Below are 15,692 nucleotides of genomic sequence, written 5' to 3'. Positions count from 1 at the left end.
AAGACATGGCCTGTTTTCTGTGTCGGTTTCTCTTAAGTCTGGGGGGGGGTGTATTCGCGCACGTATGTGAGTGCATGTGTGTGTGTACATGTGTGTGTGTGTGTGTGCAGGGTCAACCTTTAGGCTTATGACTTTTAGAACATTGTCTTGATCTAGTAGTCAATAAAATTCGATAATTAGCATCGCTAAAAATGTACCTCCTTTTTCCTCCTTAGTTGCTGACACCTGATGTGTCTGAAGAGTCCTGCGTTCAACCTGTGAGATGGTGCCGGGTTTCAAAGCTAAGAGGCCCGAAAGGTGGTGGCCGAGCCCTGCGCTCACTGCAGGGCAAGACCTAGGCCTTCCTGCCGGGCACGCTGGGTATGCTGGGCGCCACAGGCATGGGCCTGCTCCTGGGGGCACGCAGGGCTCTGCTTTCTCTCCAATGTGCCTGGACTCAGTGTACATAACTGAAGGAGCACCTGATTTTGTTTAAACCTGTGTATGGGCTGGGTCTGGACAATGGCTACTTTTGCGCTTGAGCCTCCTAGGTGTTGTGTGTGTGTGTGTCGTGGTATTGAAGATCAGCCACATGTCTCGGACAGGCCATAGGAAGCAACGGGAAGTTTGGCTTTTTCGGTTTTGTCTTTAGATAATGAAAAGCCTTTGTAAAACAGCTGACTGTCAGAAATGAGTTCTATGGCTTCAATCTCCTTTAAACATAAAATTCTTCAGGGTCCGAAACAAAGGGGGGGGGAGGCAAATTAAAAAAAGAAAAAGAAAAGAAGGAAAACCAAACCAAAAGAAAAAGAAAAAAAATTGCTGGTATTGCCACAAATCAGTAGAAATCTCTGACATTCTGAAATTAAATGGCCATATGTTCAAAACAAATCAGTGACTTGTTTTCAATTTTTTGTGTTTTTCTTTTGTCCCTTCTGCCCCTTTGCCCTCAGATTGGTGATGTTATTCAAACAGGACCGAATCCTTGCTAAGTGCAGCAGCAACCCAGTTGCCTTTTGTCTCCTCGTCACTCCCTGGGGTTTTTTCTGTGCGTCTCTTTTTGAGGGGCAGCATGTCCCTGGGGACCTTCCTGGCCTTGGCAAAGTGCTGGTGCTTCTTGTGCTGGGAGGCGTACCTGCTGTTCCTCAGGGTATCCTTGGCCTCCTTTGTGCTGGACTTTCTATCATCTTCCGTTTCACTGTGGCTTTCATGGCTGTGGAAGCTTCCCTCACTGTATTCGCTGCCCTCCTGGCTTCCCTTGGTGGCAAACTCGTAGTGGTCATCAGCTGAAGACGACGACGAGGAGGAGATGGAGTCGCTGGCTGGTGAGGTGCTTTGGGAGTTGGAGGACTTGGCACTGCTATAGTTGTGGTCCTGCTAGGGGTCTCCGCTGATCACAGGGGAGTCACAGGACTACTTACTCTGCCGCATCCGGCAGCTGGTGATGCCATTCCTCATGGCTGCCATCATTCCAATGGGAGTAATTGGCAACCGCCGGACACCGGGAAACAGCCCTCTGCTCAGAACCCACGCTCCATGTTGTAGTTCTCCTGGAAGAATCTGAGCACAGGTATCACATCAGTTTTGCCATCTTCTGAATCATCTCTGGAAGTTCATCTTCATGAGTATCTTTAGTTGCACTGTCCTACTCCTAAATATTTGGAATCATTGTAAACTGCCTTTTGTTAAGGTTTGTGTCTAGTTGTCCCCCCCCCATATGAAGGACTTTAATACTAAAGTAAAGCTAGATTTGTTTTGCATAGCTCTCTGGGGAAAGTAGAGTCTCTGGCTGGGAGAGAGAATTCACTTGAAAGGTGTTTTACAGTCCTGGCACTGAAATTTGAATGAGCATCTGAATTACCTGGAAGATTTGCTAAAATATGGACATTTAGGCCTATCCCTACAAATTTCTGATTCAGTTTGTCTAGAATCAGACTATAATTACTATATTTGCATTTAAAGCAAATTTTCAAGTGATGGCATTGCTACTGATCAAAGATTATACTTTTGGAGCTACTGATTAAATTCACTGGCCTCAAGAAGTCTGTATGAGAGTACTAGATCCATTGGCTTTTTTTAGCTATACGATCATGGAAAAAGTCCTTGGTCTCTCTGTATTGATTTTTTATCTGAAAGATAAGGATGATAATGAAAAGACCTATAACAGAGGCTTTTGTTAAAATGTAGTTAAAGTGTGTGAAACACTTATAATAGGAACTGGCTCTGGTCTGCCAGTAACATGGATTACTCAAGAAGAGTTGAAAAGCCCATAGAATTGAATGGTCACTCCTTCAGACAATGTCTCCTCTCTGCCCTATACCTATCCTAAAATCCAGGCCAGTGGTGGCAAACTTGTGGCACATGTGGCACAGCAGGCTCTTTGTATCATTGAAAGCTCTGAAAGATTTTCCATCACTGGTCTGGTCTTCTCACAGCCTTTGCCTCAATGCCTTTGTATGCATTGGCTTCTATTGATATATCCAGAGAATCAATCCTTGACACTTAGTAGTAGTTTTTCTTGCAGCATGTACACCTGAGCTTGCACTTGCTTCCTCCTTATGTTTTCCATTAGAATTGCTCCAGGACAAGTGATAGCCCTGGCCTGCCTAGTTAATGTCCAGGCTTTTCATGAAGGTCACCTTAAACCTCACTGAGTAGAGACACAAAGAAGGCCTGAAGAGCTTTTCTATAAAGCGTTGGTTTTAAAAGTTGAATAGAGAATAATTTAAGGGTTAACCTCTTTCTTGGAGGAGTCATTCTGTACCCAGCCAGGCTGAAGACATATGCTGAAAAGAATGACACTGGGTATCTGGAGCTCTAGAGATGGGCTGATCTGTGCCTTCATGCTGATTATTAGAAATCTTTTTCTACTAGTGAACATAAATCTGTATGCCTGTACATTTCATGTGCAGGTTCTCATTTTTCCCCTCTAAATCATACAAACTTATTAGTTCCTTCTACACTGTGACAGTCTCTGATATTGGTAGAAAGTGATCAAATTTCCAGTTTTTTCAAAGCAAACCCAGTGTGTATATGAATGTGTGGTATTATAGCACAAATGATATATATGGCATGTCACCAATCTTAAGGGAAAAAGTATTTTAGTATTAATAATTTATATTCTTTATGTTCCTGCTTTACCGTAATTTAACTCCTTTTCACTTTTCTTGATTGACTGATTTCATTTAATTTTTTTTTGTGCCAGGCATAAAATGGCACACAAGACTGAAGAAGAATAAAATTATCACAATATTTTGCATAAAAACAACTAGATAAAAAAATATCTTCATATCTTAGTGATGCTTGTCCTCCAAGCAAGTTTTTTTTTCAGTGCTAAAAATCGAACTTAGAGCCTCAGGCATCCTAAAGGAAGCATTCAACTACCACTGAGCTGTATGTTCAGTCCTATAAGTAAGATTTTAGGGTGAAGTTTTTAAATGTTGTTTTGAATCCCTAGTTAAATGGATATTTTTTATGTTTACAAGAAGCATGTGCAGCTTATATCAGCATGCAATGGAGAAAAGAGCTTAGAGTTGGCCTTAAAATTTGGGGTACACATCTTGCCAAGCAATATTGTGATTGCTTAGTTGTTATTTAGTATTCTGGTGTTTTCATTTTATTTTCCCAGTTTTATTAAGGTATAATTAATAAATAAATATTATACATTTATCACATAAAATTCTATGTCCTGACATAAGTATACAATGTGAAATGATTAAAATCAAGTTTCATAATACATCTATCACTTCTTATATTTCTATTTTTTGTGGTAAATATTTAAGATCTAGTATTCTCTTAGTTTCTTTTCTCATTATTAGGACAAAACACACAACATTCACAAGTGAAAAGAGGAAATTATTTTTGGCTCACAGTTTGTAGAGGTTTCAATCCACAGTCAGCTAACTTCAATGCAGGGAAACACAACAGAGGGGCATATCAGAGGAGAAACAGGTCATGGTATGACAGGCAGGAAGTTGAGAGCCTTCCTTCTTTGCCTTTTTATCTCACAAACGTTGTAACCCTAGTAGTTGTTCCACTTAAACCTAAAGTGGTCTTTTCTCTTCTGTAAATCCATCACGCATACCTGGAATTTTATTAACCAATCAGTAAACATCCAGTATCACACAACCATGATCCAAAGCCCCACCTATGAGCACATCAGGCTTTGGCACAGACACACAGAAATCAGCCATTTCCTTGAAAAATTTTAAATATTCAATACATTATTAAAAATTATAATCAGCATGGTGTCTAATAGATCTCACTACATCATTCATTTTTCATAACTGAAACTTCATACCCTTTGACCAACAATTCTTTGTCTCTACTCATTTCTCCAATCCCTGGAAATTAGCAGTATATTCTCTGTTTCTATGTTTTCAATATTTTTAAATTCATATGAGTTAAATGAGACAGTATTAGATTTCTGTGCCTGGATTATTTGATTTATCATATAAGTCTCCAGGATTATTCTTATTGTCTTAAATGACCTGTGGGGATAACATTGCTTATTATTTAATACCTATTCTCTGTCCATTTACCTATTGATGGGCACTTAAGTTGATTCCATATCTTGGCTGTTGTGGATAATGTTCTAAAGGATATGAGCGTGCAAATATAACTTCAACATACTAATTTAATTCCTTTTGTTTTATATCTAGTAACAATATTTCTGCATCATATGGTACTTCTCTTTTTTGTGACATGCACCATGTTGTTTTCTGTAGTGGCTGTATGTTAATTGATATTCTTGCTAACAGGAAAGACAGTTTTTTTCCCCCAACATCAATGCCAACACCTGTTATCTTTCATCTTTTTTATAATGTTCATTCTAACAGGTATGATGTAATAACTCATTATAGCTCTAATTTGCATTTCACTGATAATGATGGTCAGCTTTTTTATGCAATTTTGATCGTTTGTATGTCTTCTTTTCAAAACTGGTCAAATCTTTTTTAGCATTTTACAGTTCAGTTCTTTGTTTCCTTGCTATTGAATTGTTTTAGTTCATTACTTATTTTAGATATAAACTGCTTATCAGGTGTGTGATGTGAATGTATTTTTCTCCCACTTATTAAATGATCTACACACTCTATTGTTTCCTTTTCAGTAAAGAATCATTTTAATTTGAGTCAATTCTAATTAGGTGTATTGCCTTTTGTTTGCTGTACTTTTGAATTACACAGCAGCTCTCCATACCAATGAGTATTGTATCTCTGACTTCAAACAACTGCAGATTTAAAATATTTGAGGAAAATTGTGTCTGTTCTAAGAATATATAAACTTCTGTTATCATTCTCTCCAAACACAGTGCAACAAAAAATTAAGCAATATTTACATGTTATTGGTTTACATGGGAAATCTAGGAGCAATTCAAAGTCTGGGAAGGGGCTGGAGAGATAGCTCAGTAGAATAAGCATTTGCCTGGGAAGCGCAGGGTCCTGAGTTCAATCCCTGGCACAATAAATAAATAAATAAATAAATAAATAAATAAAGTCTGGGAAAATGTGCATACTTTATAAACAAATAATGCATCAGTTTATGTAATAAGGGGCCTCAGCATCTGCATATTTTGGCACCCAAGAGATAACCTGGAGCTGATCTTCCACAGATAACAAAGAATGACAGCGTATACAAAAGCATCTCTTTGTTTCTCTTTTCTTCTGGTAAATTTAGAGTTTCATGTTTTATGTTTAAGTATTTAATCTATTTTGAGTTGGCATTTGTGTTTGCTGTGAGACAAGGGCGAAATTTTATTCTTTTGCATGTGAATATTCAGTTTTCTTAATTATCATTTACTGAAGAGACACTTCTGTTCCCATGGAGTGTTATTGACAACTTTGTCAAAGAGCAATTGATTTAAATGTCTGGATTTGTTTATTAGATTTCTATTCTGTTCTATTTGCATGTATATGTTAGCCAAAACTATGTTTCACTGACTGTTTTAGTTTTATGGTGTATTTTGATGTCAGGTAGTAATGATGCTTCCATCTTTTTTCTTTTTTTCTCAGATTGCTTTGGTAACTCAGGATCTTTGTAATTTCATGCATTATTAGTATTGCATTTTCTATTTCTGAAAAAAGTCATTGAAACTTTCATGAGATTACAGATAATCTATAGAGCACCTTACATAATATGAACAACTTAATAATATTAATTATCTACATCCATGAAAATAGGCTATCTTCTCACCAGTTTGTGTTTTGTCAGTTTATTTCATTAATGTTTTAAAGTTTTAAGTGTACAGATCTGTCATCTCCTTGGTTAAATATGTTAACCTATATTTTTTTCCACAATTATCTTATCAGGCTTGGGTGTTAGGGTCATGCTTGCCTTATGAGTTTGCAAAGGTTCCATATTATTCATTTTTTGGAAGAATTTGAGAAGGATAGATATTAATTGTTCTTTAATTGGTTGGTAGACCTCACCAGTGAGCATACCATGCGCTAATGGATTTAATTGGGCTCTGAATCTCTTTGCTCTTTATTGATGAGTTTAGGTTTTTTTTATTATTTTGTACTTCAGTCCTGGTAGACTGTATGTTTGTAGGAATTCAATCATTTATTTTAGGTTACTCAGTTCGTGCACATTTAATTGAGCATAGAAATCTTTTTCTAAGAATAAAGTATTTTTTATTTTAAAGATGAAAACCAAAAACAAATATTAAGAACAAAGAAAGAAGCAAAGCAACATAAAACAATGCAAATGGTACAGAATTTCAAAACAAGAATAAAAAATTAACAGTGGTTGTTATATTACATATTGGCATTATCATATTTGTTTCTCAGATTACAAGATATGGGTATGCAAGATTGATCAAACAATTAAACATTAACTCTTCCTTTCAATTAACCTTAATTTTTCCTTCTCCCTTTTACTTTCTATTTTGTAATTTATTTTAAAGAGAGTATAATACTAATTGTTAAGGCATTAGAGATGGTACACATTTAAAAGAGCAAGATGAAAGGCATTCAACCATGTTTGTTATATTGCACATTACTGTCATCAAAGTAGTTGCTCAGATTACAAATATTAGCATATAAGTAAAGAAGCAAATAATTAAAATAACAGTAAAACAGAGTTTATAGTCAGATTAGTAGGAAAGTTACAACAATTAATACACTGTATATCGTTGTCTTCATAGTTGTTATTCACAGTACAAGATATAAGCATGATATCTTGTCCAAACAATATTACCACACGTTTATTTTCAGTGAATTAAGATAAATTACCTGTATTACTATCTTAACTATCATGTGTATAGATATATTTTTTCTTTTTCCATTTCTTCCTTACCTCTTTGCCCTATCACACTTTGTTATTTCTTTTCATAATTTCTGTTATACATATTGGTTTTTATCTACTTATTGAGTATGTCACACTAGTGACACAATACGGATCTGATATTTCTAACTTATGAGCATGGTCTTGAGTGGCATCAATTTACCTATGAAAGCCCGAAGTTTATTCTTTTCTATCCTTTTATGGCATAGTATTACTCCATTACATAAAAAGACCATGTGTTTCTTATCTGTTTTTCAGTTGCTGGGTACTTGGGTTGTTTCCAAGATTTAGCTATTACAAATTGTGGTGTTATAAACATGGGTGCAGCTCTTGCTCTTTGCCGCTGCTATGAGAGGTTACTTTCTATGTGCTGCTCTGCCTTGGACCCAGCTGAATATGGACTGAAACCTTCAGTAACTGTCATTATCCAGCTGTTAGCGGTGATGGATCATCTACACAGAGGAGAATTGGCTGCTGCAATACTCCGTAACCGGAGACCACGTGGAGTGATGGACCTATACCATCTAGGTTTGTGTATATGCACTCTCTGTGTGCATACAACGAAGAAATCACCTCATACTGCATTTCACAGGACCTATCCTCATCATTAAAGGATGCATAATATGCTTACGTTTCTGTGTTCTGACGTACTTTAAAACACAGGTGTGTTGTGCGAGGAAAAGAATGGGAAAGGATGAATTAGGAAAAGAACATAAAATCACTGTTATTTGGCAGATATTATAGAATGAATTTCACATAATAATCTGGTTGAATATATGAAGGGTGCCTGTTTGTTGAAATATGTACTGTTACCTAGGCAAGGGGCTTTAATATAAGACTTGGTGAAAGATACAGACAGCAGGAAAATCATAACAAGCATAATATGTGGTCATGTTGGCTGAAGAGAAAGTAGAGTGGAGGACATGTTGAATTTCTTGCTACATGTATCAGTGGCACCATTTTTGGCTATATAATATTTCTTTGTTTAAATATACCACGGTCTTATCACTTTTCCAGTTGGTAGTCGTTTAAGTTGCACCCAATAATCAACCAGTACTTCCTTTATTTTCAATGAATTAAGAGAAATTAGTAGTATAACTATCTTAACTATCTTTACCTTTCCATATTTCAGGCTTTCTTTAAAAAATTGCATAGTGTTAACCCTTATTTTATGTGCATTCCTGACCAGAAATCAAAGACATGAACTTATGATTTAGATTTCATGTTAATTTGACTAACTTTTAAGAATACTTTATGAGAGAAAAATCTTTTTGTACTTTTAGTTTCAAGCCAAGGCTTTGGTAAATGATTAGTTAGATGAATGGTTACTAGAGCTAAGCCAGGTGAGGCATGGGAAACTAGTCTTATGATCCCTCCGTTATAATACAAGGATTTTGATTTCTAAAATTTATAGGTTTTTTAATGAGTTCCATTTTATATAATTATAGTAAGAAATACTATAATTCTTATCATAAATAAACTGATCCAGGGCACAGAAAATGATGGGAATGGACAGAAATCGTTTTATATTACTATATAACTCAGATGCAAAAACCCAAGAAAATGAATATACAGGATATGGATAATTTTAAAATTCTAAATAAAATACATGAGGAATATATGAAAAATTAATTCTTGACTAAGAAAATTTTATCTCACTACAAGAATGAATGGTATAATAGCATTAAGGTTATTCATATTCTATATTATAATAATAGGTATTGTAAAATACTTCAAGTAATGCTGACAGTGCTTAAAACTACTGGAAGAGGCCAAACTCTTAGGTCAAATAGATCTGACACATATGCATAAATATTTCAGTCTGTGGTGTGAGGATCTGAAAGTGTAATTAAGAACCAAAATATATAATAGATATTGTAAAATAGGAAGCAGTTGCTCAAAAGCAAAGAGGAACTGGTGGGGGATGGAAGGGAAAAGAGAAAATCAGAAAAACATAAAGTAGAAACAAAGATTTGTAAATAAGAAGTGGAAGAGGGGAGGATAATAAGGGAGGAAAATTGAATAAACAGGAAAAGAGATGTATCATATACAGATTCAAATTGCCCATGATGAATGTGATCATTGTTTATCTAAATTATACCAATAAACTTAATTTTAAAATATCTCTTATGAGATTGCTTTTTTGACTAAAATATTTGTAAGATACTTAAATTCCGGGGATGTTACAAACATTCAATAATGGAAATACTGTTTTATTGTACTATATAACATTGTCATATGTCAATAAAAATTTGTAGTAGATAAAAAAAATAAATAAACATGGGTGCACATATATCGCTATAGTATGATGTTTGTAATACTTCTAGGAAGATAACAAAGGGTGTATATCAGTTTCAAATGGGATCTTTAAACCTACTTTTTGGGGGAATTTCCACACTGATTTCCACAGTGGTTGAACCAATCTACACTGCCATTCAACAGTGGGGAACGGTTCCTTTTCTCACACAGCCGCTCCAGCATTTTTTATAGGTTGATCTTTTGATAATAGCCATTCTTTCTACAGTGATATGGAATCTCAGGGTTTTTTTTCTTTCTTTTTTTGAACCAGGGATTGAACTCAGGCCTTTGCACTTGCCAGGGAAGCACTTATTCTGCTGAGCTATCTCCCCAGCCCTCAGTGTTTTTTAATTTGCATCTTTTGAATGAGCAGTGATATCAAACATTTCTTCATGTATTGTTTTTTTATTTGTAGTTCTTTCCCTGAGACGTGTGTATTCATCTCAGAAGCATTTTTTTGGGTTAGGTCTTTGAATTTGGGGAATCTCATTGTATTCAATGTTTCTTTATATATGTTTTTTGTCTAAGGGATATTTGCCTATAATTTTTCCCACTGTGTAGATTGTCTTGTCAATCTGTTGGTGATTCTCTTCATTGTGAAATCTTTTTAATAAGGTGGATCCCATTTGTTTATTCTTTGTAATATATACACTGTAGTCTGGACTTTGTTCAAGAAAACTCTGCCTACATGTATGTCTTCAAGATTACTACTTTCTCTTCTGGAAAATTTACTGCTTCTATTTTAATATTTAGAACTTTGATCCATTTTGACTTCAGTTTAGTGCATGGTGATAGACACAAGTCTAGTTTTTGCCTTTGTTGTGGAGAACTAATAAGATACTAACAAAAAGAATGCAGCAACTCATCAAGATTATACATAATGACTAAGTAAGATTCATCCCAGTGATGCAGGAACATTTCAACATATGCAAAGTAATAATATTAATATAGCATATTAAGAGAACCAAAGACAAACATTACATGATCATCTCAATAGATGCAGAAAAAGCATTTGACAGAGTCCAACACTAATTAATGATAAAAACCTACATAATATAGAAATAGATGGTATTTGCTTCAATCTTATAAAAGTCATTTATGACAAGTCAACAGCAAACGTTATATTAAATAGTCAAAAACTGAAAGTTTGCACTCTAAACTCAGGAACATAAAAAGAATGTCCATTAGCACCACTCATATTCAGTATAGTTTTGAAAATATTCACCAGAGGAATTAGAGAAGAGAAAAAATTGGAACGCAGATAAAAAAGGAAGAAATTAAATTATCATTATGTGCAGATGACATGATACTCTACATAGAACACCCCAACATATCCACCAAAAATCTTGTGTGGTAGAATACAAGTCATCACTCAAAAAATCAATAATATCTCTGTAGAGAAGAAACAAACTCACAGAAAGATATCAGGAATACCATACCCTTCATAGTAGCATCTAAAAGAATGGAATACATAGGAATCAATACAACAAAGATTCTAAAATATTTGTAAGTGAAAATTATAGTACCCTAAAAATGGCGATTGAAGAGGACATCAGAAAATGGAAAGAAAGCCCTTATTATTGGGCAAGGAGAACCAACATAGTGAAAATAGCAATACTCTCAAAACTGCTATACAGTCATAAAACCAAAGTCAGTCAATCACCTAATTTTTGAGAAAGTAGTCAAACGTGTTCACTGGAAGAAATGTATTCTTTTCAATAAGTGGTGTTGGAAAAATCTCATAGTAATTGGTACTATTCTTTTCATTTCTTTTTTTTACTTTATTAAAATACTGAGTTTAGTGCAATTGCAATCAACATATCATTAGCATACTTCACAGATCTACAGAAAACATTCCAAAATTCATTTTTAACAGTAGAAGTTTTACAATAGCAAAAGCAAATCTTGGGAAGAAAGACAAGTTAGAGGACATCACAATCCCAGACCTGAAATTTTACTACAAACTATTGTGACAGAATCAGGATGGCATTGGCAAAAATATATAATAATAATAATCTGACCAGAGAATCATTGGAATAGAAGAAAAGAAGCAGTCACAAAACCAAAGTCAGTCAATCACCTAATTTTTGAGAAAGTAGTCAAACATGTTCACTTGAAGAAATGTATTCTTTTCAATAAGTGGTGTTGGAAAATCTCATAGTAATCAGTACTATTCTATGCATTTCTTTTTCTTTACTTTTTTAAAATACTGAGTTTACTTTACGTGTATATTTGTATCCCTTTCATCTCCATGTCTGACCACCACTACTACTATATCTTATCATAACATTCCATATATACTTAAAACCAAATAAAGGGTGTGGTTCCATCTTTAAAAACTAAACAGGCATTTCAGAGAACACATTCTTGACAATGGGACCGGGACAACATTTATCAAGCATGGTAGGGAAATTTCTTACTTTGCATTATAAAAAGGATAGCCAGATAGCAACTGTTAAAGAAGTGAAAAAACATGGAAAACTTTAACAAACAGTTTAAACTGTTTTCTTAAAGAGATTTTCTCCACTGTGAGAGATCTTGAATAGCCTCCTGGCCAGTCATCCGGAAGCAATTCTTCACATAATTGATGAATTTGGCTTCCACTTTGGGAAGAGAACAATCTTTCTATACTTGCTTGCATTTTTGCTTTAATGTCTTCTACAGAAATAGGTCCTTTCTGGGTTTTAGGATTCTTCCTGTTTCTTGAAGGATTCTTGCACTTTTGATCATGGTGTTAACAGGTCTGAGTCTTTTCCATTCTGGTTTGATTTTTGTGCATTTTTGGCTGGAGTATCTCCTACCAATTTCTTCATTGGAGCTTTCTCTTCAGTTTCTTCATCGTAAAAATCATCATCGTCATCATCCTCCTCATCTTCATCCTCATTCTCATAGAACTTGCCATCTTCTTCAGCAGCTAGTTTTACTTTTTTCTGTGGAAACATGCTTCTACCTCCAGGGACAGATCACTTTGCAGATATACTTAAAGCATTTTACATCTTCTTCCTCTTCCTCTTCTGACTCTGTATCTTCTTGGACAGGATAACATATCTGCATTTTATACTATGAATAACCACTATGAAGACAACAGTATGCAATGTATTAATTATTGAAACTGTCCTATTAATTGGTTTTGAAAATGTCTCATTGCTATTTCTCAATAAAATTATTTTAAATAAATAAATAAATAAATAAATAAATAAATAAATGCTGTCCACTAATATGCACAGGCCCTGAACCATACTTCAACACAACAGATGGTGTAATTTCAAAGCACCCAAGGTAAACTTTTTGATGTACAGACATTTTCAAAGTTGCCAGTGCTACTTTAATTGGACTGCCTTCGTAATGCATAGCTTCTGCCTCAACAACATGAAATTCATCCTGTGTACCAGCCCCTAAACTGACCGTTCTTAATGACAACTGATGCTCATTTTCAATGTTAACCACCTTAAAGTGGTAAACTTGGTTGGCCTTTAGTTCACAACCAAAGAGATAGTTCTGGGCCCTCAGAGGGCTCATGTCCATATCCATCAAATCTTCCATGGAGTAGTGGCACTCACTTAGATATACTTTAAGTATATCTGTTCTCTTAGGGACAGAACACGGATGAAAGGGAATGAATACTGCTCCACAGAACATAAGTGCAGGACAGAATCACACCAGGACTATTCTTTGTATTTCTGTGATATAAGCTTTAATATCTTGTCCTTTATTTATATGACTTTTTTCTTTTTTTCTTAGTTAAGTTGAACATGTGTCCATAATAGTTTTCAAAACTTCCTTAGTTTCATGAGTAATTTTTACTTTTCTAGTCCTCATTTCTTTTGTTTCTGCTCTGAAATGCCATTTTCTTCCTTCTGGTGATAATAGGATTGATTTGTTCTCATTTTATTCATTTCTGGAAGAACCAAGTTAGATGTTGTTATGATTTGTGTATAGATGTCCCCCAAAAACTTCATGCAGTCATGGTATGGCTTCTGCAGTTTGTGATTCATTATTGTGGGTATGGATGCTGCACCTACCCTGGGACAGATGATTCACATTACAATGTAAGGAGATAGGGACTAGATAGCTGCTTGAGCTGCTACCACACCCTTTGTGCTCTTGCTCTTTGCCACTGCCATGAAAGGTTGCTCTCTGCCATGTGCTACTCTGCCTTGGAGCCAGTTGAGTATGGACAGACACCTCCAGTAGGTGTGAGCTAAATAAACCTATCCTTCTTCCATTTTTGGTGTTGGGTATTTGTCCCAGCAATAAAAGAAGAGTAACTGAGACAGATGTGTATCTTTAAATTATATTTTCTCAATGTTTGCATTCATGATAATAAGCTTCCACTTTTAATTTCAAAGAGAAAAATAAAAACAATAAAAGAAATGCAGACATAAGCAACACAAAAATGAATGATAAAAATGGTAAAGAATCTCAAACAAGATACTAAGAAATTAACAATTGTGTGTCTCAAATTTTCTGATCAAAAGAGATTATGGGGCCATAGAGGAAAGCAACTGATGTTGTAAAGTGTGCCTAAGGAGAGTCACATGGAAAGAAAACATTCTCTCAGGCTTTCACAGAGAGCACATTGGTCAAGCAATGGCCATGACTCATCCACATGGCTGACACTGACAGAGGATCTGTAAACTGCAGTACAGGGCTTCAGGATAAATCCTGAGGGAATTTGACTGACTTTACCACATACAAAAGTTACATTTCTTGTAATATAGGTCTTGCTTTATCTTGGTCTTAACCATCCAGCAGAAAAGTATAAACACAAAGTATAAAAATAAAGCCATATTAATATGCTGAGCTCTATAAGTTAACATCTTCTAATATTGCCAGTCTTACGGAAAACCCTCTACTATTATGGGCTACTGGACTATATTGGAATATTTTGCTGAATTCATGCACCTACAATATTTAAATGACAATGGAATACCTTTCTCTGACAAAACTAAACAAAAAAAGGGGATTCAAATGAATGACCATTTGGTATCTGTATATTAAAAATAGGATAGATATGTAGCTTGATTCTCTTAATTCAATGAATAGAGAGATTTGTTCTCATAGTGTCTATGGACAGGATATCATGTCTGTATCTTGTACAATGAATATCCACTAAGACAACAATATGTAATGTATTAATCATTGAAACTGTGCTAGTAGTCAGTTTTGAAACTGTCTCATTACTATTTGTTTCTCAATAAAATTATTTAAAAATAAAAAAGAAATTAACAATGGTTGTTATATTACATATTGTCATCTTCAAAATAGTTGCTCACATTACCAGATATAGGTACACAAGATTGATTAAACAATCTTAAAAGAACTTTGCTGTTGAATACACAAAGTTGTGGAATGTTTTGCTTCTTTTTTTTTTTTTTTTTTTTTTTGCGGAACTGGGGATTGAACTCAGACCCTTGCGCTTGCCAGGGAAGCACTTATTCCACTGAGCCATCTCCCCAGCCCTTGCTTTCATTTTCATTTATCTGGATTTTCTTTTCGTTTCCATTGGTTCTTTGGAGTTTTGTTTAATTTTTACATATTTATGATTTTCTCCTGTCACTTTCTAGTTTCATTGCATTGGATTTGGAAAAGAAATTTAATATGATTTTACATTCTTACATTTGCTAAGATTTATTTTGTGCCCTAACATATGACTTACCTGGAGGATATTCCATGTTCACTGAAAAGCATATGCATTTATCTGCTTTTGGATAGAAAATCTCTATATTTTTATTAGTATCATTTGATCTATTTCATTCCAGTTTACAGGTGCTTTATGTTTTATTTGACTACTGTATGCACTATAGAAAGAGTGGAATTGAAATCTCATTCTAGTACTGCATTATTATCTATTTTTTGCTCTATTTCAATTAGTACTTACTTTAGATATTGTCTCAAGATTGAGTTCATATGTAATCACAACTGCTATGCCTTCTGAATGAAATGATAGCTTTATCATTATATAATGCCATTCTTTGGGTGCTTTTTGCTAGCTATTATGTACAGCATAGACATAGGTATTGGGCTTTTCTTTTTAAGTACTTTTACATGGAATTTTAAAAAAAATTTCACCATTACCCTATATGTGTTCTCGAAGCTGAAATGGCTAATAGGTCTCTCTTCATATAGTT

The 15,692-nt window shown here is 34.8% G+C and overlaps 1 protein-coding gene across 1 annotated transcript; it reads right to left on the bottom strand.

Annotated features, from left to right (window-relative positions):
- Positions 1 to 942: 942 nt before the first annotated feature.
- LOC101565728 (nucleophosmin-like) lies at positions 943 to 13,104 on the bottom strand. The gene is made up of 3 exons (XM_012517651.1): positions 12,803 to 13,104; positions 1,401 to 1,529; positions 943 to 1,312 (listed from the first exon to the last, which is right to left on the bottom strand). The coding sequence occupies exons 1-3, from the start codon at positions 13,102 to 13,104 to the stop codon at positions 943 to 945; spliced, it is 801 nt and encodes a 266-aa protein (XP_012373105.1).
- Between the last annotated feature and the right edge of the window lie 2,588 nt (positions 13,105 to 15,692).

Source organism: Octodon degus, unplaced genomic scaffold (genome assembly GCF_000260255.1).
Source record: "Octodon degus isolate 3935 unplaced genomic scaffold, OctDeg1.0 scaffold00201, whole genome shotgun sequence".
Taxonomy (NCBI): domain Eukaryota; kingdom Metazoa; phylum Chordata; class Mammalia; order Rodentia; family Octodontidae; genus Octodon; species Octodon degus.
Note: the sequence above shows the minus strand (reverse complement) of the source record. Positions and strands in the feature narration are given on the sequence as shown.